Below are 23,571 nucleotides of genomic sequence, written 5' to 3'. Positions count from 1 at the left end.
GATACAAACGCAATATGTTTTACATGACTCAAATTCATATCTAAATGATAAAAAATCGATAAGCTGATTTCACTATGAAATTTATTATCAACTTTCACTAGATTTCAGGTTACAAAATTATCCTATTTTGAGGAGAAAGATAACTATTGCACAAGCCAAATCATGAAGGATTACAATATTCAAACGAAAAGATGAGTGCCATCTATTTAACTACTATCGGGTAAAAGACGTAGACTGAAGAAAAATATCCGACGTTAGCAAAGTTTTATATATCTTTCCGAGTGAATAGCCATCACACAAACGGATATTAATAGGCATAGAGATCAGTGGTAGAAGCCTAGATATTTTTTCCCAAAAGTACGAATATATATATATATATATATATATATATATATATATATATATATATATATGTCAGCTGTACTTGATTCTGTCAACAGATTGAATCAGCAAAGTTCTTTCAGGTTGCTGATTCGATCTATTAAAACCGACTGAATCAGCAATTTAAATGAAATTTGTTGATTCATCAACCTAAAAGAAATTGTTCTGGAGCGAGACGTAATAATTCAAAAATAGGCCACTTTACCTCTTTTCGAAAAATCACTTCCGTCACCGACTCTTTAGACAGAACTACATTTACGAAAGAACTGTGCTCATGCAGCATAGAGTATAAAAGAACATATGATGCTAAGTCACTTTTCAAATACATCCTCATTCTTTCAGGGATTTAGTCCCAGCGGCTTGTTCTGGTCTCTTTCCATCTTTCCCTTGGTCGCCCCTGACCTCTATATGCTCCAAGCTGTGTGGTATCGGAGTATTTTTGGAGTAGCCTTGAACTGTCCATTCTTTCAAATACATTTAGCAAAATTACAGATCCTTCATCATCGTTTCTCTGATGATACAGGAAACAAAAATTCTAGAGATTCTTAAAGACTAAATGCGCACGTTTAATCTACTCTCATGTTAATTTTGGATATATAATTTTAAAGCTGTGAACCCTTTGATTAGACATAGAGATTTTCTCCCACCATCTTAGAACAATTGGTATGTGCTTAAAAAAGAGCGTTTTCATAAAGGAATGTCCGTATTTTAAATGAAAATACTTTTCAAACAAAATTATCGATACTTATTTAACTTAACCTAAGGATTCGCTGTAAATAATTCTGTGCACATCCGCGCCCAATAGTGTTCTGTATTCATAATCCAGTAGCATTGAGATAGTAACAGCGCAACAACAAGATTAGACTGTTTTATGGCATGAGTCAGTGATTCATTTGCAACAATAATTTAAGAGAAGTTGCCTACCTGATGATGAATGTATTAAGCGATCGGTGGTGTAATTAGCTTAACCCGAACCGGCCATACCAGCAAAATCTGGATACAATTCTGTAACACCTGTTGAATAACATGGTTAAGAAGTGCAATTTGGTTTCTCTATTTCATCCACCACTTCCGGTAGAGAGGTTAAAGAAACTGTCAACGTTGAAAAACTGACGTCTGCAAAGGACGTATGCGAAGTTTGGATGCTCCTTTCCCGAGTAGATAAGGATCAATTTTCTGACCAATCTCACCCTTAACTTTTGTTTTTTTTTCCTTCTGTGGATTTAAATTAATGATAAAGTATACACATCAAAAGTGACTACAAGAGTTAAAAATAGCTTGGATGTATGCTGAGCTATAAATGAACCTAAAGAAAAAAAAACTTTACACTCCGAACTGTCATTTGTATTATTGATAGTACTCTCTCTCCAACAGGCTTCAATTTGAACCCCGAAATGAATAGGAATGTTGGTGAATATCTTTAGATGGAAGATGAATTGAATCTCACCGTACAAGATCAGATCATCGTCCCACTTAATGAGGTCAGAAATAGAAAAAAAAAACTGGATTATTTTGGTCTATAGAGCAGTATTCCTGGATTATGTAGAAAACATAGCAAATTGAAAAAATATACAAAAAAATATTTAAAACAAAAAGCCTAACTTCAACAATGGTCAAGTGCATTATAATTTTTCGTAGGTGGAAGTCGCATAAAAAATAAAATGGTGGAATTCTTTGGTGGAAAATCCATGCTAAACGGCACCTGGAGAAATAAATGGTCATTAAACTAAATCAGAAATTTTCTTTGTCATTATTTAGACATAAACTGCAGCTCAATGAAATGTATAATCCTTGTGAAATTTATGAAAGTATTCCACATAGTTCTATTTGATTCTATTATAATAATTACCAATTCCTTTACAAAGGGAGCGACCAGTGTGCTGAGTCGACCGATAAAATTACTGGAACCTACTCCAATGTTTCGCACCACAGTTGGGAATATTTCTGCCGAATAGACAAATGTGATGGAGAACGAAGTACAAATACAAAGCTTGCCAGCCATGGACATAGTAATCTTCAACCATTGTATTTCTGTAAAAAAATAAGAAAATGATTAGTTGAACAAAAAATAATTTGATTTAAACAAAAATTAAAAGTTTGGGCACATTTAAGAATCAAAAATCTCTCTGTTTTATTATGTTTTATTGAAAAAATGACAAGAGCAATTTTTCCTTGCATGAACTGAAATCTGATTTTATTATTTTCGAGTTTCTTCAGTAAGAGTTGACTGAACACGAGAGATTACAATAGCTATGATACCATCTTTCAGTGTACAGAATAATAACAAGGCATCTTGCATTCCGTCCTCTCCTTACATAAGTAATAAATTCAATTCATTGACCCTTTTCATGACGTGTTTTTTTCTTTCTTTCATATCTAACACCACTTTATCCAGCCTGAATGGATGAGTGGTTTGCGTATCTGCTCTCTGCAGCTAACAGGCTACCGATTCGAATTCCACCGTGGACATGGATGTTAGTATCTTTACGTGGGAGATGAATTTAAAATAGGGAAAAAATCTGTAGCCCATCAACTGTACCAATGTACTATATGTTTACAACCTTTTATGGGTGGGAATCATATAAAATAAAAGGCATTTTCTAGTTTTTCATATTTTTATGATCTTCATTTTGCTCTCTTTTCCTGGTTCTAGTGGTTCTTATCTGACAATTTCAGAGGCTCTAAGCAATTATTTCTTTTTCTCTTTTTAACAGTAATTTCTTAATTTTCAACGTCGAAAACAATTTTATGTGGAATAGGCCGTGATAGTCAATTATAACTACTACAGCACTAGCTAAAAACCTATGGGGAGACATCGTTGAAAATGTCTCCCCCATAGGTTTCCCCTTTGAAAATGGCGGCACATGCAGCACACAGCCATGTGCCGCCTACGACTAATTAAATCTGAAATTTATGTTTATGACCGAGTTCTTTTAGTCCTTTGCGAATAGAAGCTTCGCGCTTATTTGCATTTCGACAGACTTCAAAGAGGAACTTAAAGTATGTTTATAATAACCAATTAATGAAGAATGTGATATAGCTTTCAATGAACTCTGATATCATAGTTTTAACTTCCTTTTAAGGTTTTGTAGTGTGGTGTCTCTCTTTTCACAAACATGTTTGCTGAAACTAAAATGCTAAAAAACAAGTCAGTTGAGGTCACTAATGTTTTTCATTACTTGTTGATAAATTACTTGTCGCACCCATGAAGGCCAAGGTTATGAAAACGACTGAGTGGATCGCCAGCTGCTTCTGAACATCACGCAACTTGGCTTTCCTTGCGATGTGCAATAGATGCGAACATTAGTTTCATCGAATTCTCTTAATTTCTATAACTTCTAAATTTACATATAAAGTTAAAATTATAATTATTAAGTTTATATTCTTTGTGTTGCACGCATTCATTTTGCTCATTTAAAAATATCTTCCAGATGAAATTCGCTGAGAATAAAGTTATCAAACTAAGGGGAACCTGTTTAAGTAGTTTTGCATACTACTTCGAAAATTAAAAAAAAAAAAAAAAAAAACTTCTAGCACTTCATATCTTAAGTCCCTAATTTAATGTTCATAGATAATGAGATTAATTAAAAAGTGTATTTTAATAAATTTAATGCCTGCTGTTTGTGTTCAGCAAGTTATTGTTGGAATATATTTGCAATTGTAGTTGCAAGTTCCCGTTCTACCGTCACTAAGCCCAAGTTAGTTTGTATTTCCTTAATCTTCTGAGGCAATTTTAGTTTGTCATAGATAAATAATATTAAATAATCATATTATTCTGTTATAGTCGTGTTGCAACAAATCTTGATTATTAAAAACGTTATTATTATTATTATTTACAAAAATTTCAAAAGGACGCCTTTTTTAATGGTATTATGTTGAATTTCTTACCTTCTGGTACAGGAATGGTCAATAGACAAGCAATCCCTCCTGCAATCATGGATGAAACGAGAGGCAGCCTTCTTCCGTGGTACTGAAGTACAATAAGTGCTGTTAGGTATGCAGGAACTTCGATTACTCCCGAAATAAGAAAGTTAATAAATGGATCTCCACTCATGTCATTTGTGTTTAAAGAAAGACCAAAATAAATAAAAGATGTAACGAACCTAGAAAAAAAATGAGTTGTTTAATGTTCAAATTTCAAATTTAAATCGATTAAATGCCTTACAGTAAATCAAAACTTACATTACAGTAATATGACTCAATCGTTGTTTTAAATAATGCTTATCTAATGAACTTAAATATTTAAATGTTTATTTAATTTGACTGATTATTTAGCACCTTCAAGAATATTTACTATAAGAAATTTCGATCATTCATTATCAAATCTTTTTCTCCCTTCACTCTATTTTTAATGGTCAGAAAGCAACGCGAAATATTGACAACATTGAAAAATTAAGACAGCTCATTCATAATAATTTGGCTTTAATTTAAAAAAAATAATAATAAAGCGAAAGCTCATTTCAAATATTTCTCTTGTATTTGTAATATAATACAAAATGTGAAAGCCGAATTCAGCTATCTTACCAATTAAAATAAATATTTAATGTTTGATTCCGTAAGATAGGAATTCGTAATAAATCCAGGAAAGATCCACTTGAGGTGTCATCTTCATTCTGTAAAACAGAGAGGGAAATTATCAGCATAGAAAGATATCAATGTATATACACAGTTACTTGAAACAGCACCAATTTTAGTCACATTGAACAAACGTTTTATTTATAATTCTTCATTGGGTAGATTATTTTCACGACTTACATTCTAGATAAATAACACTTGTCTAAAATATACATACGAGTACATGCCTAGAATATCGGCAAATATAAACAGACAAATAGCTAGAATATTGAAGATAAATACTTGTCTAGGATATAGACACGTAGAATAGAATACAGGTTGTATATATACAGTAAGTTAGTATTTGTTATTCTAGACGAGTAGCGTAGAATACCACAATTTAAGAACAGTGGTTCTTAAATCGTGGATAGCGACAAAAATTGTTAAACGTAACTAGTGAACGTATTATACACTACAACCTTTCATTCTATATTTGTTCAGTTTATTTCATAAATTCACATAAATTGCATAAAGTTATTAAATTTTTTTTCCATTCTAAGAACAGAAGTTATACAGAGAAGCTCCCCTTTCTATCAAATAGTTCGATTCCAGCCACTGACTAAATGAGCTTTTCCAGGATGCCATCCCCTTTTTTTTTTTTTGCAGCAGATTCCACAGTTGACGTAAGCAGGTAGGATTCGTGGCCCGATAAACCCAGATCTATCGAGCCACATTAGATAGATCTAGTGAAATACTGGCTGGAATTTAGTGGCTACTTGGAATGACTTTATTTTTCTAGTTGTTGAGAATGCAAATTCTCCCTCAGAAATTTCTGCAGTAACAACAGCACAGTTAATAAATACAATAACAACAACAAAAAAGTAATAACTAAGCAGGCGGTTTAAACCGCATTCGAATTACAAAAAATTGTAAACCTATAACACACAACGGTACAGTACAATAGGTTGGTCCATTCCCCACTGAGATTTCAACATGCTGTTTGCTGGTTGGGCGGAGACACTGTCCAGACCGAGAAATTTAGCTTCCTTATGTTACAGGTGAGATGTTCATATATTTATTTTAAGGTAATAATGATATCAATGAACATATAGCTATGCAGATACTCTGGCTGAACTTTAAAACAGAATACACTGCAACTGTGTAAGTAAATATTCGTTTGTTTACCAGGCAACAGCGAAGGTCATTTTAAGGCATTATTATTATTATTATTATTATTATTATTATTATTATTGCGTCGAACCGCCACTACCGTCATCACCTACACCAACGCCATCTACTGCCCACCACCACCACTAGTATTTTTGTCTGTAAATTGCGTGTGTCTTAAGGCCGATTTGTCTGCATGCATGCGGGATGAAAAACCCGAGTTTCCGGGAGGAAAAACCATGTTATGTCCGTATGAGATCGGCTAACTCACCTTCAATTAAAAAAAAAAAAAAAAAAAAAAAACACGTATATAGAGATTCCTCGCATCATGATGAAAATGGAACTTAAGCCTTTTCCAATCGAAGGGTGCAAAAATACGTACCATCGTTCTTCTAATTGCGCTATGAAGGGGCTATTACGAACACTTATTGTTGTTGTTGTTATGTTCCATCGAGCCGTTTTTGACTCCTGGTGATTTTATGAACATACACTCTCCATTCAGATCTGTCCCTGGCCATATCTTTCAGAATTTCCAAGCGTATTCCAGTTGCTTCTTTATCTCTATTCACCCATCTAATTCCTGGTCTTCCTCTTCTCCTGCTTCCATCAACTTTAGCAAGCATCATCATCATCTCCAGACTGTTATTTGCTCGCATAATATGTCCAAAGTATATGACAATTTTTGCTTGATGATCATAGCTTCGAGGGAGCAATCTGGCTTTATTATGTCTATCACTGATTTATTGGTTTACTTTGCAGTCCATGGTATTCTTAGAAAGCGTCTCCAAACCCATAATTCAAATGCATCTATCTTCCTTCTTTCACTCTTTCTCAGGGTCCAACTTTCACATCCACACAGTACCACAGGGAATACCATTGCTTTCACGATTCTGATTTTTTTGCTGCGAGGCTAATATCTTTATTTTTAAAGATCTTGCTTAAATTTGTCATTGCTTTCTTTCCAAGGAATAATCTTCTTCTAACTTCTTCAATACAATAACCATCTTGATCAATTCGGGATCACAGGAGCACAAAATTGTTAACTGCTTCAATTTTCTCCCCATCTACTTCAAAATCATTAAGTTCACATGTTGCTTTTGTCTTTTTGAGGTTGTTTAAGACCATATTTGGCACTTTATTCTTTAACTTCGTAACAAGTTCCTCCATACTTTCTTTGCATTCTGCTAGCAAGGTAGTGTCACCTGCATACCTCAAATTATTAATATTTCTTCCACCAATTTTAATTCCACCTGAAGACTCCTCCAGCCCTGCCATTCTTAAAATGTATGAACGCTAGCTATATATTAAGATATACAGGTGTGAAAAATATAGTTAAAGATGAACTTGATATTTTTATTATGAAAAAAATGCGTAATTAAATCTTTATCTTCTTCCTTATGCGTTAAACTCAATGGCCTGTAATAGTATCGTCGAAACTATGATAGTGATGTTAATCTTATCTCCATAGGGTGCTATGTGTGTCAATTGCAGGTATTCTCTGGAAGAAAATAGGAGAAAAAACCGGGAACCGCCATATAAGACTGGCCAACTTGCCTTTAGTTGAAAAGCTCTTATAAAGTTTGTTCATGTCCCAAATAGGATTCGAACGTAGTTTTTTTTTTTTTTTTTTTTAACTAAAGGCATGATTATTACTGAACTACTAAACCTAATATGTAATATTGATGTAATGCTACCTATGGAATTCTATCATTTAAAATTGATTTGTGTGGATGCGTACTCTCTCTCTCTCTCTCTCTCTAGTGTTTTACATAATATTTACAGAAAGCACGTTAAATCCCAGTTATTTAAATGTACATTTATCGAAGTTTTAATTTTTCCGATTGTTATAAAGGATTCGGGTGCTTCTCAAAAGCGAGAGTACATCGATGCATAAAGATACCCATTTCTGTCGAAATATATCGCTCAAATTCATAGAACTCTTTTCAATTACTCGAATGTCTCTAATGCTGCATCCGCTTCTTATGTAATTTTGTACTCGAAGACGTCCTTTGTAATAAGATGAAACTAGTCCTGTTTGTATGTACCATATAAATACCATTGTATATATTCGCATAAACACCAGCTGATACCAGTATTTTCTGTAGATTCTCCCCTTTTTTTGCTTTTTCTTATTTTTTTTTGCTTTGATATAGATGTATTTATAAAGTAAATTGCTCACCTTTTTGATTTGGTTGCTGAGTTTTGTCATGACTTCATCTATTTCATCGGTACTTCTCTTATTTCTTCGGGCTGCAATTGTTAAAATGTGTTTCGTTTCTTCTGTTCGATTCTGAGTCAGTAACCAGCGAGGGGATTCTGGTATCAACCTGAAAGATATAATAATATACCTTTATTTTCTTAAAAACATATTGTCATCATTTTTTTTTTTCAGTCAGTTCTAGAGTTTTAGTCCAATCAAAAAGTTCAAATAACTTCTGGAATTTTCTGGAAACACACACACACACACACACACACACACACACACACACACACACACACACACACACACACACACACACACACACACACACACACACACACACACACACACACACACACACACACACACACACACACACACACACACACACAGGTAAGTTTTTTTAGAAACACCCAAGTAATGGCATGTTATACCATTCGGAACAGGGACATAGATTGTCATGAATATCTCGTTCTACCGCATCCCAAAGTTACTCAATCAAAGTATTCAATTATTAAGGGAACTTCATTAAGGTCAAATCATATCATGATGTTCCTGTATCTATATGAAGGCATACGGATTGTGATATAGTGTGCTATACTGATGAAAGTGTCCATCACATGCAGAATAAATGATCAACTTGAGACCTAATAGGATGCCAAGGGAACATGCGTTTTGCCGTCATTCTATCTCCATATACCTTTCTCCTTCTGCTCACATAAAATAACTAAAATTAGATTCATCACTCCAAGAGATCTGTCTTCAGTCCTCTGGTGTTCGATGGTGATGTCGTCCATCTTAGCTGTAACTGCTTGTACCCTAATCAGCTGTCAGCTATTATACCTCGAAACAACTCGAATTGTTCCATCACGGTCCTTGTTGCACAGCGCAGTTATCTGTCTTATTGTAGTTGCAGTGCATCTATTAGACTTTACAATCATGTCGTTTCTTTATCTGTCTCTCACACCAGCCAATTGTCGCATACCCAACGTTGACTTGATGTGTTTTGTTTATCACCATTCTCAGTATACGGGAGGTACTGTTGCATGTGGCCATGTAACAACATTATGATTTCTGAGCCTCTTGTCCGTCTGACTCCCATTATTGTTATTATTATTATTATTATTATTATTGCCCATTCAAAGTCACTTAGGTTACCTTTGCTCATCACCATAAACATTTGAACGAGGTCTTCCGATGACAATCTACTACCTATTCAGCCAATATCATTCACGTTAGCTTTTTACTGGGGGTTCCATTTAGCTTAGATAATTTTTCTAGTGCTGTGTATGTGTGTGTGTGTGTGTGTGTGTGTGTGTGTGCGACCGTGTACTAGGTGGGGCTGAAAAGTTCTGATAAACACTTAGAACAAAAATGATATTAAAGCAACTGATATAGCCACATAATCTTAAAACCCTTTAATCCCCATGTTTCATTAAATTGTAACTGGTTTTCCTTTTCAGTCGATTCCGACCGTAGATGACTTTGAAGACATTGCCCACAAAGTATTCCTGGTGAGATTCTTACAGGATAGTTCACCATTGCTTTCCCCAACCCCCAATTTTATCCAGACTCGGGACTGGCATATCGCTGGGACGTATTCATGACTGTAATCCATGTGGCCGGTTTACATGTTCTGCGGGACGAAAAACCCGAGTTTCCGGATTAAAAAAAACCCTACCTCTGTATGAGACCGGCTAACTCACTTTTCGTCGAAAGAGACCAGATAAAGGTTCTTCATACCTTGGACGGGAATCGAACCCAGGTTTTTCCGAGCAGAGGGCGTTGTCTATACTGACTGAGGTAGGGAGGCTCTATTAAGTTGTATTTGATATTAATTTGTTCTTTTTCTTTTAGGATATATAAGAAGAGTTGATTTAATATTATTTTTGTTCTAGGTAGTTTATCAGAATTTTTCAGCACTCCTGATATTAAATTTCGAAAGAAATATTTCCATTCCCTGAAATAAAAAATAAAGTAAGTAAGTACTTAAACGAACTGATTTCTTAACTCACCAGTAAACTGTTATCATTAAAGCGCAGGGAACACTAACAAGAAGTTGCACGTAGAACCAGTCTCTAAGCAGCCAGATGATTCCGGGCAAAATGATGAATCCGAAGGACCAGCTTAACTGGACAAACATTCCTAGGATTGTTCTGTAGAACGGACTCACTGTTTCCACCACTAGAAGCATACATGAAACACGTTATAATACTGACATTGTTATTTTAAAAGGAATATTTTATTTAAATCCGTTATCATTATTTAATTATTGAATAAATAACAATAACAATGAATATTGTTATTTAAAAAAGAACAATATTTTTCATCTGGGTATTTTCACTATATTCCATTGTAATATTTTTCTCTGCGATAGAATTAGAGACCTCCTCTACAGACTAAAAAATTGCATTTTTTTGTCAACAGAGGGCTCCGAGCTAATCTTTAGCCTATCTATAGTACCAATGTGTAATAGATTTTTCTGGGCGGAATTAACATTAAAATAAAAAAAAAAAATGACTTCATATAGGGCTTTCGTAGCTCAGCCGGTTCGACGATACCCTTTGATTGGAAAGATCTGGGTTCGAATCCCGTCGAAGAAACGAAGAACGTTTATAGGGCTGTTTAAATATAGGTGAATTAGCCAGTCTCATTACTCCAGGAAGCTCAAGTTTTTCATTCCACAAAAGAAGCAGATTGGCCAGAAAACACGCCAGTTTATCTATAAACGAATAGGATTAAGCAGTATCACGTTTCAAAAAAAAAAAATTACTTTTCTGTGACAGGACATTTAACACGAACAGGAGATGGGATTGAAAAAAAAACTCTGCTGGTAAAGTATTTTACTAGATGTAAACTTGATTGAAAATACATTTCTAATTACCCACACATTCTCGCATAGCTCACCACACTAAACTCATTGTATGCCTGCAAACCTTTATTATTACCACATTAATCTCTCTACAGAGGTGGAGTATATTTTACATTATACAACACTGCACGATCCACTGCCTACATTGAGTTTTGTAAGATGGAAAATCTGAGTAGCTTCGGGGAGAAAAATTCCTGCTACCACCATAAGAGATTAGGTGGCTTAATCTTCACTTCACTCCCATATAGAGATTTCTATCATGATGGTAATCGAATCCAGATCTTTTTAATAAAAGGTGCTCTGTTTTTCCTATAAAAACATGTTGATACGTCGCGAAACGTAATGCCAAATATTACAAATATTTCTTCAGATAGCACAAGTGTTATTAGTCTTGAATTACAGTAAATATTTAAACATCTGTGCGAACCTTTGCACAAAGATAAGTTGAAGTCAACAAGAAATGTAGTGATATGTTTAGCATTAACAATACAGAAGCATTGAGGTGAAACTTTTCATCATAGTCTCCTTCCCCCTGTCGCTTTTTGAATACGCTTGATCCATCAATGCAGCAATTTTTTGTCATAAAAATTACGAAATGCATTTCCTCCTTCACTGTTTTGTTCATTGCAAAATTACAGCCTTTCAAAGCGCTTTTATCGCTTCACATATGACAGAGGAAATCTGAATTGGACCAAGAATGATGTATGACTTCAAATTTGCAATGTAGCGAATATTATCCACAATTTGGGACATTATGAAATATCATGGCGTTTATTGCCAATCAGTGATATCAATTTATCAGGCAACATATTGCTCTGCACACTGTTTACTTGTTGAGTCTTTCGTAATATGTTCAAGGACTGGTCCTTATGATATTCAGAAAAGTGTCAGTGAGCAGTGTTTTTTCATGAAGAAGATGATTTACATTTTTTTTTCCTTGACAGGGGACGTCATATGTTTCCGTTTCAAACTTTTTTATTGTAATGCAGCTTATAATGACAGAATCATGTTTCATCACCAATGGCAATGGGCTTCACTATTGAATTTATTGTCGGTTACTTCTGTTGAAACGATCTTGCACAAATTTTGTCCTTATTTTGAATTACACCAGAAACAACTAAAGCGACGAGACCTGTATATTATGTTTACCTGCGTGCTCTGGCTGGTTTATCTGTTTTGCAGGATGGAAAATTTCACGAAAGAAAAAAAACCACGCCACTTCCATTTTATTTTAAAAACGTTTACAACGTCTTCATGAATCGTGGATGTGGATGAGCGTCCAGCTTGTTTAGTCAGTGACACTTGCTTCGCTATTTCTGAGCATGTGTATCCTTCAGTACGAAAACACACTGTTGCCATACCGAGTGTGTGAATTTGTGAATTTTTGCACTTGTTATGTCTTTAGTTCTGAAAAATAGAATCGTAGCACTGGTAATTTCGAAGAGGCTTGGTTCATGTAGATAATTTAGCAAACGGAATGATTAGTCAAGGTCAAATCTCTCACTTAAACAATAATGTAAAGTTTCATGTTCAAAACTGTACAAGCATTAAGCGGACCAATCAAAAAATGAAATCCGTTATATTTAAAATAAAACATTGAAGGAATGCTAAAACTGTTAGGACTTCTTTAATTTCGCATTTCTAGGAAATCCAACAGCAAAGAATCTGAAGACTAGCGTGACTACGTCACAGGCCACTCCATCTGAATCCACTTCTTAAGGAACTAGTAAAGAATAATACGACCATGTTTCAAGCAGAACTCTTGTTCCGCTTTCCATGCTGTACAAAATAAAGACACTTTTTTCGTTCTCTGAGAGTGCTGTGACTGATCTGATTTCAAAATCAAATTAAGAAAAACGGTTTCAGTTTGGTGTGCATACCAAACTAGTTGGCAAAGGGAACAGTGTATCTATCTCCCATCCAAATCAACTAGTGTGAGAAGTTGAGAACAATTCTCCGCTTATTGGAGGCATGAAATGGCTTGAAAAAGTTCAATTTCTGGTGTCTGGAGTAAGGTTGTCAGACTATGTAAAAATAAATAAAATAATAATAATAAAAAAATTCCTTACTATAGGTATACAACCTTTCTTGGGTGATATAAAAATAAACAAAAATGAACAAACGATTCGTGCTAGCTATGACCCCAACATCACAGTTCTTAAAATAAATAACGGAGGGAAAAGTTCTTCAATTTCAGACTTGCTTGCGTTAGCAACATTCTTTTACTATATAAAGCAAAAGAATGTTGCTTTATACGTAGAATGTAGTTATCTCTTGTAGGACTATTTCTTGAGAGCTAACAGAATTTAATCAGCTCAGTTTACTAATGCATTGATATAGCTATACTGTGATATCAGCTATCTTTTAATTCAAAAGGATGTCTCAGTAGATATTCTATTTTGATGCCAGCACTCAAGGAATTTTCAAGAATATATATTTTTTAAGGATTCAGGATTCCAAGGATTAATACTGTCATAGAAATTTTTATGTTAACTTTATTTCATATTATTTAAATTAGAATAATTATCACCATAGTTTCTTCAAAAGCAATATAATGATTCATAAGATTATTAGAACTACAACAAGCGCAGAATAAACGCTCCCAAAATTGTCGATAGCACAAGGCTTCATCAGATTCCTGTCAAAAGTTATAGTTGCTTAAACGATTTTTTAAGAGCAATGTATAAATTATATAAGTTGAAACGTAATACAGAATAATAAAATATTGGGTGTAACTATATTGTATTATACCTTATACTTACAATGGTAATAGTATGTAGAAATAAATGTTGGTTATATGATCGTATTTATAATTTTGCTTTTGCTTTAAGTTATGAATTGCAGCCGTTGATAATAACTTTTTAAACCATCACAGTACTAATTCAGAGGGTCTGGAAATCCTACTTTAATAATAATAATAATAATAATAATAATAATAATAATAATAATAATAATAATAATAATGTTGTTGTTGTTGTTTGCGTTCCCATGTTGTTTCTGAAAGTCCGGAACATGTAAAGTGAAGATTCCTAAGGCATTTCCTGCAGGTTATATCACTTCCGTCGGACAATAAATCCTTCAGGCACTTGTTGCACTTCATGACTCCCTTTTTTCCCTTGGACAACTGTAAAGATGGCGACGTCCTTTGTTCTATGCTCGTTAGTGACCACGGTGAACTCTGCTCAATTTTCAGCACACTTAGATTTTGGATTCCATTTGGCCGATTTCTATGAATTATATTTCACTGTCTTCAGCGTGACAAGTAGAGTTACTTTATGACACTTTTAAATTAAAAACAGGAGTTAGAACCACATTAAAACTATAAAAAAAGGAACCAGCGATACAACCATGCAACCGTTCGTATGCATAAATAATAATAATATAGTTCGAATCCTCAGTGAAGATATTTGTATGGAGTTTGGAATGAGAAATGTGCAACACTTTCCATAGCTCGAGGGAAAATAAGAGGCAACGAAGTAATCACATTTGCAGATGGAAGGATAATTAAAAACATACCACAGCACGAATCCTATAAATATCTAGGAATTCTTGACGCAGACGCCATTTTAAGAGTTAAAAAATTCTAAAGTCCAAGCTAAATTGAGGCAACACTGTAACAGTAATCAATACATGGACCATCCTTGCAATCAAATACACAGAAAGGATAATTGACTGGACGCAAGCCGATATAGATGCATTTGATCGTAAAACACGAAAATTAATGACAATGAATCATGATTTGCACTCACGCAGTGATGTGGATCGGTTATACATAGCCAGGAAAAGTGGAGTACGTGGTCTTTTGCAAGTTAAGCAAACAGCAGAAAAAGAGAAAGAAAAGTGAGCGTTGAAATATTTCATCAAGGAAAGCACACAAAAAAAATGTTAATTGAAGCTTACAAAGAAAAAGTAGTGAATATAGTAGATATCCAAAAAATCAGTATAAAGAGAAAGCAATGACAAAAAGATCAGAAGGTTAAAAAATAAAGCACTTCGTGGCCAATATTTAAAAGAGATTTTTTACGACGCATTTTACGACGACATGTAGTCGATTCCTAGGTCTTTGGATAAAATTGGACTCATTTGCCAGTGAAATACGCTGTTTCATGTTTCTTGTTACTCTTGACTGTGGAGTCTGTTAAATAATAATAATAATAATAATAATAATAATAATAATAATAATAATAATAATAATAATAATATATATATATATATATTTTTTTTTTTATTATGTCTCAGTATAAGTTACATACAATAATAATATTTACAATAAGGATTATACAGAATTTTTTTTTTTTTTTTTTTATGTCTCAGATGAATTGCATACATAGTTGCTGTAGTAATTATATGTATATAATATTTATAACGCATTACAAGTGTGTATAACAGATACTTGCAAATTAGTAATTTTCTTCCTCGAAGCTTAGCAGAGCTTATCTGAGGAAGATAATAGATGACAGAGGGTGGTGGTTTCATGGTTGTGTTCCTATAGTGGTCACAAGCCAGGTGTTGATTTTACTGTTTGTTGGTACGTGTTTGAAAGACTTTGACTGCTATTACAGTTTCACTTTTTTTTTTTTTTTTTGTGCAAATAGGGTTGGATTTTGACATGGTGTGTTTGTTTCTTTGTGTTCTTGTAGTGGTAGTTTTTTGAGAGGGGGGGGTTGTCTTGGTTTGTGTGTGTGTGTATGTGTGGTGGGGGAGAGAGAAACAGGAATTGCTCTAATTTTCATTCTCGCTATAATATTTATATAGTGCCTGTTTCAAACTGTCGAACGGCAGTTTGTTTAACATGTCAGGTACGTAGAAGTTTCGGGTGGCTTTGCCATTGTGATTGTTGTACTTATATGTTATGTAGTTTGTTGACTGTGGTCTTGTTATTTGATATGTTGTTCTGGTTACTCTATATGTTGGGCTGTAGTAGTGTTTTAACATGACTGTGTAGTGGCGTAAGTATTTCACCTTAAATATTTTGTGTTTTGTCCATGCTTCCTGCATGAGAGTGGGTTGTTCCCAGAATATCAGTTTTATCATTTTATCTTGCAACCATTGTAGCCTGTTAAGTCTGTAGTCTGCGCAGAATGAGTATGATGTGATTGCATATCTTAAAATGTTTTCACATAATGCTTTATAGATTAGTATTTTTATGTGGGTTGGGGCAATGTCTTTTAATCTGTATAGTTTGCTTGCTATTATCCTAAGCTTGGTATGTAGGTAGTTTGTATGGTTATTCCAACTTTGATCTGCATCGAAGTGAAGTCCAAGGTAGCGTGTTGTTTTCACCTGTGTGATGGTTGTGATTTTAGGTTCTGCACTTTGTGTATAGGAGGATGAATGTTTGATTGTGAGATATTTAGTTTCTATGGGCAGGGTTTGGGGGTTTTTGAATATCATTAGCTTTGTTTTTCCAGGGTTTATATATATGCCGTTTTCGGTTAACCAGTTAGTGATTTGATTGATGTCGTGTTGCATATTTTTGTAAGCGATTTTTGCAGTGTTATGAATGGATACTATGGCAGTGTCGTCTGCATACTGGAAGATTTTACTTTTTAGGGGGAGTTGGCTTATGTCGTGTGTGTATATGTTAAATAGAATGGGAGATAGGACAGCTCCTTGCGGTACTCCACAGGTTACGTGTACCTCTTTGCTGTGTGCTGATCCTATACGTGTGATGTGCTTTCTGTTTTTCGTGTATGCTTTAAACCACTGGAGTAGACGACCTCCAATTCCGATATGGGTAAGTTTCGTTAACAAGGTTTTATGTGTTAGTGTGTCAAATGCTTTTGTTAGGTCAATGAATACCACTAATGTTATTCTGTTTTTATCCAATGCAGCGTTTATTAGATATGTGAAGTCTTCCAGGAGTGTTGCTGTTCCTTTATTTTTTTGAAAGCCATATTGTGTTTTGGGTATGATTTGAAATTTTTCAACGTATGTGGAGAGTTTCTGATGTACAATGCGCTCCATGATTTGGTTGATTACAGGCAGCGTGGCGATAGGTCTGTAATTACTTATTATGTTTCTTTTTCCCTGTTTGTGTATGGGTGTGATTAGTGCAGTCTTCAGTGTTTCAGGTATGTGTCCCGTTTCGAAGATTTTATTTAACAGTTTTTGTATAACTGGAAGTAGGTCGGTTGAGTGTTTCTTGATGTCTTTTGGTCTGATTCCGTCTATCCCCGGTCCTTTGTTAGGATTAATTTGTTGAATTGCCAGTGATAGTTCTTCTTTTGTTACTGTGGGGAACCACATCGACTGGGTTGCTCGTGGACCTAGTGGAGAATGTTCGTATGTGTGAGGAAAGTTTGTTTCTTGTAGCTTTTGGACAGAGTTCACGAAGTGCTGATTAAAGTTGTTTGCCAACTGTTTAAGAGATTTGGGGTCGCAGGCAAAGCTGTGTTTTATTGTTTCTGTGGCGGTAGTTCTGTGTATATTGTCCAGCATTTCATTAATCAGGTGCCAGGTTTCCTTTATGTCATTCTGTGCTGTTGTTAATTTGTTGCTGTAATAGTTTCTTTTTGCCGATTAATAATAATAATAATAATAATAATAATAATAATAATAATAATAATAATAATAATAATAATAATAATTTCTTTATAATTTTAAATTACCGGAACCTAGTTTTAAAAGCGTATGTTTACTGTTTAATAAGGGTTTAAAAACGTGTTTGTTCGTTTTTTATTGCTTCTTTTTGTAACAAAACTAGTACCTAAAAAGCAGTGAGAAATAACTGTTAGCTAAATGAGTATATAAATATTGTAGTGACATACCCAAAACAAATGCAGTTCCAAATATTCCATTTCCACCTATCGACATAAAAAGTCGACACACGGCAAACATTGCGAAAGACGTTGAAAACGCACAGGCCACGACTGATATTACCAAAATGACAGCGCTGGCCAGAATTACCGGTCGTCTGCCATACCTATCGAAAATTACAATTGTAAAGATTTCATTTTAATAATAATAATAATAATAATAATAATAATAATAATAATAATAATAATAATAATAATAATAATAAAATACTTGTTTAGGCTATTTAAATAGATATTCATTGCATTCAAATACGTTTAAATATTACGTGTAGAAATTAGATAGACAGATTTTATCATAAATTTACTTATTTAGAGGTTTATTACTTACCTGTCAGCCAGATATCCCAGCAGCAAACCTGATACCAAGGAACCAGACATGTAGATCGATTTGGCAGCAGATACAAGCCACTCGCGATCACACACAAGATCCCACTATCGTAGAGGGCAGAACGTTCTTAATTTCTTAGAGCAATAAAATATACAGAATCGTAAAAGAAAAAGAAAAAGATTAACGCACACTCAGATTATTAGTTTAAAAATGCTATAATATTCTTTGTAGAAGTTTATAGAAGGAAAATATACATTATGTACAATAAAAGCAAATAATAATTTAGACTTTTTTTTTTTATTATTTGTAACTTTTATTAGAACCTGAGCGCATGTGGAAGGTTTTTTTTTTTTTTTTTTTTTTTTTAGGTAGACCTGGAATACCAAGGTATAAGTAATCCGAACTTACATATACCCCTACTAACGAATTGCCCGACCGGTGTACCCACATATTATTATTACTACGATAAAGAGCCAAGAGGCTATTTTTCCGGCTGCGTAAATTAAGTTAAGGGGATAATAAATCCCTCATTATTTTAAAGCTGGATACGAAACTCGGAGATCGAAATCTAAGAGTTTCATGTCGGTGTGGATAGTGACTTCTCCTCATAATGTAAAACAGTAATACATCTCCTAGGAGCTGCGTTTTACATTATGGAAAAATATTAAGAATAGTGATGGACTTGCTCCACCTTTGCTCCGAGATGTCTAGTGTTGTACTACCCAGGTGTTGACATACGCTTGGACTCGCCGATAGTTCTTCGACATGAAACTCTTAGATTTCGATCTCCGAGTTTCGTATCCGGCTTTAAAATAATGAGGGATTTATTATCCCCTTAATTTCGCCGGAAAAATAGCCTCTTGGCTCTGTATCGTAGAAATATAGTTACTTTTAACCAGACGACAAATACCTGTAAGTGCTCACTGATAGCAATCTCTCGTTTCGTACTGCAAAATCATAGATAGAGGAAAATTCACGTACTACTGTTTGATAAAATTAAAATACCAACAATCATATTGCACGTAAAATAAATTAACCACTTTATGATATTTCTACGTGCTTATTCTAATTTATATGCTTACAAAGCTTATTTTATTTATTAAAATTAAAATTATTAATTAAGCTTTGCTAATTTAGGTTGGCCACAGCAAATAAAAGATTTAAATAAGTAGAAAAGCAATCGAATCATCTTGAACATTAATATTTGTATAAGATATGCAAATTTTGATGAATGTAGTTCGTAAAACAATTTAATGGAGAATATTTGTTGTCAATACAAAAAAAAAAAAAAAATAATACTAGGTAGTTTATCCTCCTTAGTTAGTAATATGAATATTTCACTGGTTTTAGAATCTTTTCGAAAAATACATCAAGTACTTCTTAGATTCGTTTTATCCATTATGCAAATTCTAGGATTCTAGTAGATATATTGATGATATTTGAAATTTATACAACAATTTGTTTTGTTGTATAAAATGGGAAAATTAGACAAAAAGGAAATTCTATTCCGGTACATATGCCAAAATAAAGCTAGATTCAGTCCCTTGATAACAAATGATATCATTTCAGTATACAAGAATATTCTTCAGTCATTTCCTGACTTGTTTGTATAGATATCTATCGACTGCCACAAAAGATTTTGTTCAAAATAATAAATTAATCACCATATAAACAATAACTTTCAATGTGTGTTACTTGACAACAGCACTGAATTAATATTCATTGAGATCTGAAACATAAATCAAAATTTGTTTTGAAATTTTTGTTTCACATTTGAAATTTTGAAAAAAAATTTTTTTCGCATTTCCAAAACAAATTTAATTCGGTGACAACAACAGGTATTTTACGAATTTTGTAGTGCTCTAGCAAACATCATCTTTTGTGCCGTAGGTTAGCCATCACTACCACTACACTACAATATCCCCCAACAGTTATTGGGATACTTCAATCAAAAAGAGAAATAGGTCCATCAGCTGTCGTATGATATGTAGTACACAGCATGATTGTTATGCGGAATGATCTCATCATGTAACATTTCAAAACAAAACATAAAACTTTATAGGAATGATACACATCCTGTAAGGAAGACTGTCGAGAACGTAGAAATAGTTCTTAGGTCAATAACCATCAGCTGTCCATTAAGATAAGACATCATAACAGCAGAAATACGCTGTCGATGCTCTGTAATGATTTATGGTAGAAAGAGAGAATGTGACAGACTTTGCAGAAGTGGAAAATACCGTAACGTTTGATGCAGTTAGAGACACAGAGTGAGGTTGTCATTCAGCTTGTCCTGCATCCATGAGTCGTGAGAATAATACTTTGATCCCAAAGGGTGACGACGCGCGACTTGTGTTATCGTCTCAACAACTTCCTTTTACCCTCTTTTACTTTGCGGTGTCGAGGATTTATTAATCATCGGACCTCAAACCGTTCACAGGATAAGGTGGTCAGCCCTACGCCCCGGTGTATCCTATGTCCTGTAGTGTTCAGTGAAAACCCCCAGATAAACTGAGGGAAAACCCTGCTGTCCACACCCAAGATCGGCTAACTTGGCTATGGCTGAGGAAGATCCTTCAGCTCCTCACGTCACCGATGGGAATCGACCCTAGGACACTCCTTCCCCAGGCATATGGTTGCGAAGCGCAAAGCCACTAGGCTAACCGCGCGGACTTCTGTTTTACTTCTTCATATTTATAAACTCATAATAAGAGATAATCCTCCGAAGATAGATTGTCGCTTATTACAGGTATACAGATGCAGTTGGTTTGTCAGTTTTCTGTTACATCCTTCAAAAGCGGGCTAATTCTCCTTCAGCTGAAAAGCCCTTATAAAATTACTTGGATCACAGACTGCATTCAAACCTAGGACTTCCATGTCGTGACGTCCTAAAAACCACAGTCACACTTTTACTTGCATTATTGGAAATCTTTGCATCTCTAAATCAGCCCAACATTTTTACCATGCACTCATGTCCATAACAGAGATGGGATGGGTTGGTTTGAATTACGATCGAAGCAACTAAGGCTGTGAGAACAACTTACCATGTGTGAGATAAACTACATGTGTGTACAAAATGAAAGAATTTGGATATAATAATGGAAAAGAGTCAACCAGAGATGGGACGTGTTGGAGTGGTAAGTCAAATCTAGACTGAGGTATCTGTATTCTGGAAAATGAAATTAGCTGTTAATGGAGTAACATAAATTTAAAAGTTTAGACCATATAAAACACACACATGTTTGTGTGTGTGTTACAAATATGATTTTTTTTTCAAGGCTTGGAAATAGTTTTCAAATATTTATCGATTTGAACATTTACAGCATTGAAAATAACATAATATTTAACTATAAAAACTGTTTATTAAATTTAAAAAATCACGTGTTTATTCTGAGCTGCTTTTATGAAAATAAACACCACGGGAGAGTTATGCTTACGTAATGAATTAAAACTAGAAAATTCAAGTTTTTAAAGTGGTAACTATTTTGCTTGTATAAATATACAACGTCCGCGCTGTTAGCCCAGTGGCTGTGCGCTTCGCAACCACATGCCTGGGGAAGGAGTGTCCTAAGGTCGATTCCCATCGGTGACGTGAGGAGCTGAAGGATCTTCCTCAGCCATAGCCAAGTTAGCCGGGCGTGAACAATAGGGATTCTTCCTCAGTTTATCCTGGAGTTTTTCATCCGGCAAAGCAGGCAAACCGGCCTTGAGAACTCAACACTACAGGACATAAGATACACCGGGGCGTAGGGCCGACCATCTTATCATGTGAACGTTGCTTGAGGTCCGACGATTAATAAACTCTCGACACCGCAAGGTAAAAGAGGGTAAAAGGAAGATGAGATGAGATGAAATATATAACATTTACCGTTTAAAGTACTTTCGTTTCTGTATCATCTGTTTTCTTCTGAAAGGGTGAGAATCTCTTTTCGCTTCTACCATGGCTTGTTAAATAAGGTTATTTGTAAGTAAATAATTGACAGAATAACTGCAAATAATGAAGGAACAAAGCGCTAACACTCAATGCAATAAATGCATTATTATCATTGGCCGCTGTTGAACTCCTCGCATTCAAGCTGGAAGGAACACAACTCAGGTAGTCGTGAATATGAACCAGATTGGGCTGATGCTATAGGAAATATGTTCCTCTTTCGCATTAACTAGTTTATTGTCAGCTGTAAATAAAAAGCGAAGCAATGCATATGACAGTGCAACCCCCCCCCTTCAGCGTATCATAGAATCACCCTGAAGATATTGCCACTTAGGAAACATTTTTCATTTTTAATATTACTTTCTTTCGATGTCCCAGAACAAGATAACGCCTATCAATTATCCTTGCATAAGATACGCATGCATCTGGGCAAATAAATATTAGATACAACCAGGATAATGTTCCGGACTATGGCACGTTCTGATAACAGAAACAGTATAGTATTATCTCTCGAATGGGAATGAAATCGCCTAGAATTTATAAATCTCTTATCTCATAAGATTCCTTGTCCTTGAATACAATCGAGTTTTAGTGTTCGGCATAAACTCTTTTCTTTTATTTTAGCAATTTTCTCCATTTGGAAAAGCCCGAACAAATAATAATAATCATGACACACACTAAAAAAAAAAAAAAAAAGAGAGAAAAGACGTTTGCTTTATCCTACATAGTTCATAAGCACCATTTCTTCGGTGTACACTCTTTTCAGTTTTCTGACGTACACTGTATTTTTCACAGTCAGAATCGAGTGTATATTCCGATGTGTTTGAATATTATAAATCTTTGTCACTTTCCAATTCATAAATCACGTGACATTTCTAAAAGAAGAAACAAGATTAACGCATCTCTTTCTTTTTTCTGATTACTCATAAAGTAATATGAAGGAGAGCCTGTGTACCTCAGTGGAAGTGGAATTTGCACTCCATGGCGCTTGACCACACGAAGGAAGACTTGTGTTCGAATTTAGTCGCCAACTAGAGGAACATTTCATAAGCCTTTTTTTCGACCGGTTCCCGAGTTAGTCGATCTCTAGCACGGACAAACGGGTTTTTTCTCCCGGAAAGTTTGATTTTATCGGCATGGTTGGCTGAGTCGTTAGCGTATCCGCTCTCCAGCCAAAAGGCTGCGGGTTCGAATCCCGCCGTGGACATGAAATACCAGCGGTGGTGCCGGGCAGTAGATGGCGTTGGTGTAGTTGCGGTTAGTTGTAGTTGGTGGATTGGGTGGTGGAGATAAAGGGTTGTGGAGTGGTAACCTCCCTCG

General features: G+C 34.7%; 1 protein-coding gene across 2 annotated transcripts in view; it reads right to left on the bottom strand.

Annotated features, from left to right (window-relative positions):
* Positions 1-23,571, bottom strand: part of LOC150096006 (organic cation transporter protein-like) — a 48,038-nt gene that overhangs the window by 11,889 nt on the left and 12,578 nt on the right. The window contains exons 3-9 of one of the 2 annotated variants that reach the window (XM_090409367.1): positions 18,321-18,424; positions 17,945-18,099; positions 10,318-10,486; positions 8,282-8,429; positions 4,906-4,994; positions 4,270-4,484; positions 2,231-2,412 (exon numbers count right to left, since the gene is read on the bottom strand). In XM_090409367.1, the coding sequence (XP_090265493.1) occupies positions 2,231-2,412; positions 4,270-4,484; positions 4,906-4,994; positions 8,282-8,429; positions 10,318-10,486; positions 17,945-18,099; positions 18,321-18,424 (1,062 nt within the window). Of the gene's footprint in view, positions 1-2,230; positions 2,413-4,269; positions 4,485-4,905; positions 4,995-8,281; positions 8,430-10,317; positions 10,487-17,944; positions 18,100-18,320; positions 18,455-23,571 lie in introns of both variants that reach the window. The other variant, XM_090409368.1, reaches the window with a different exon arrangement.

Source organism: Typopeltis vanoorti, chromosome 19 (assembly GCF_054136105.1).
Source record: "Typopeltis vanoorti isolate ZY-2024b chromosome 19, IOZ_Tvanoo_1.0, whole genome shotgun sequence".
In the NCBI taxonomy this organism is placed as follows: Eukaryota; Metazoa; Arthropoda; class Arachnida; order Uropygi; family Thelyphonidae; genus Typopeltis; species Typopeltis vanoorti.
This window is presented reverse-complemented; position numbering and strand designations above follow the sequence as displayed.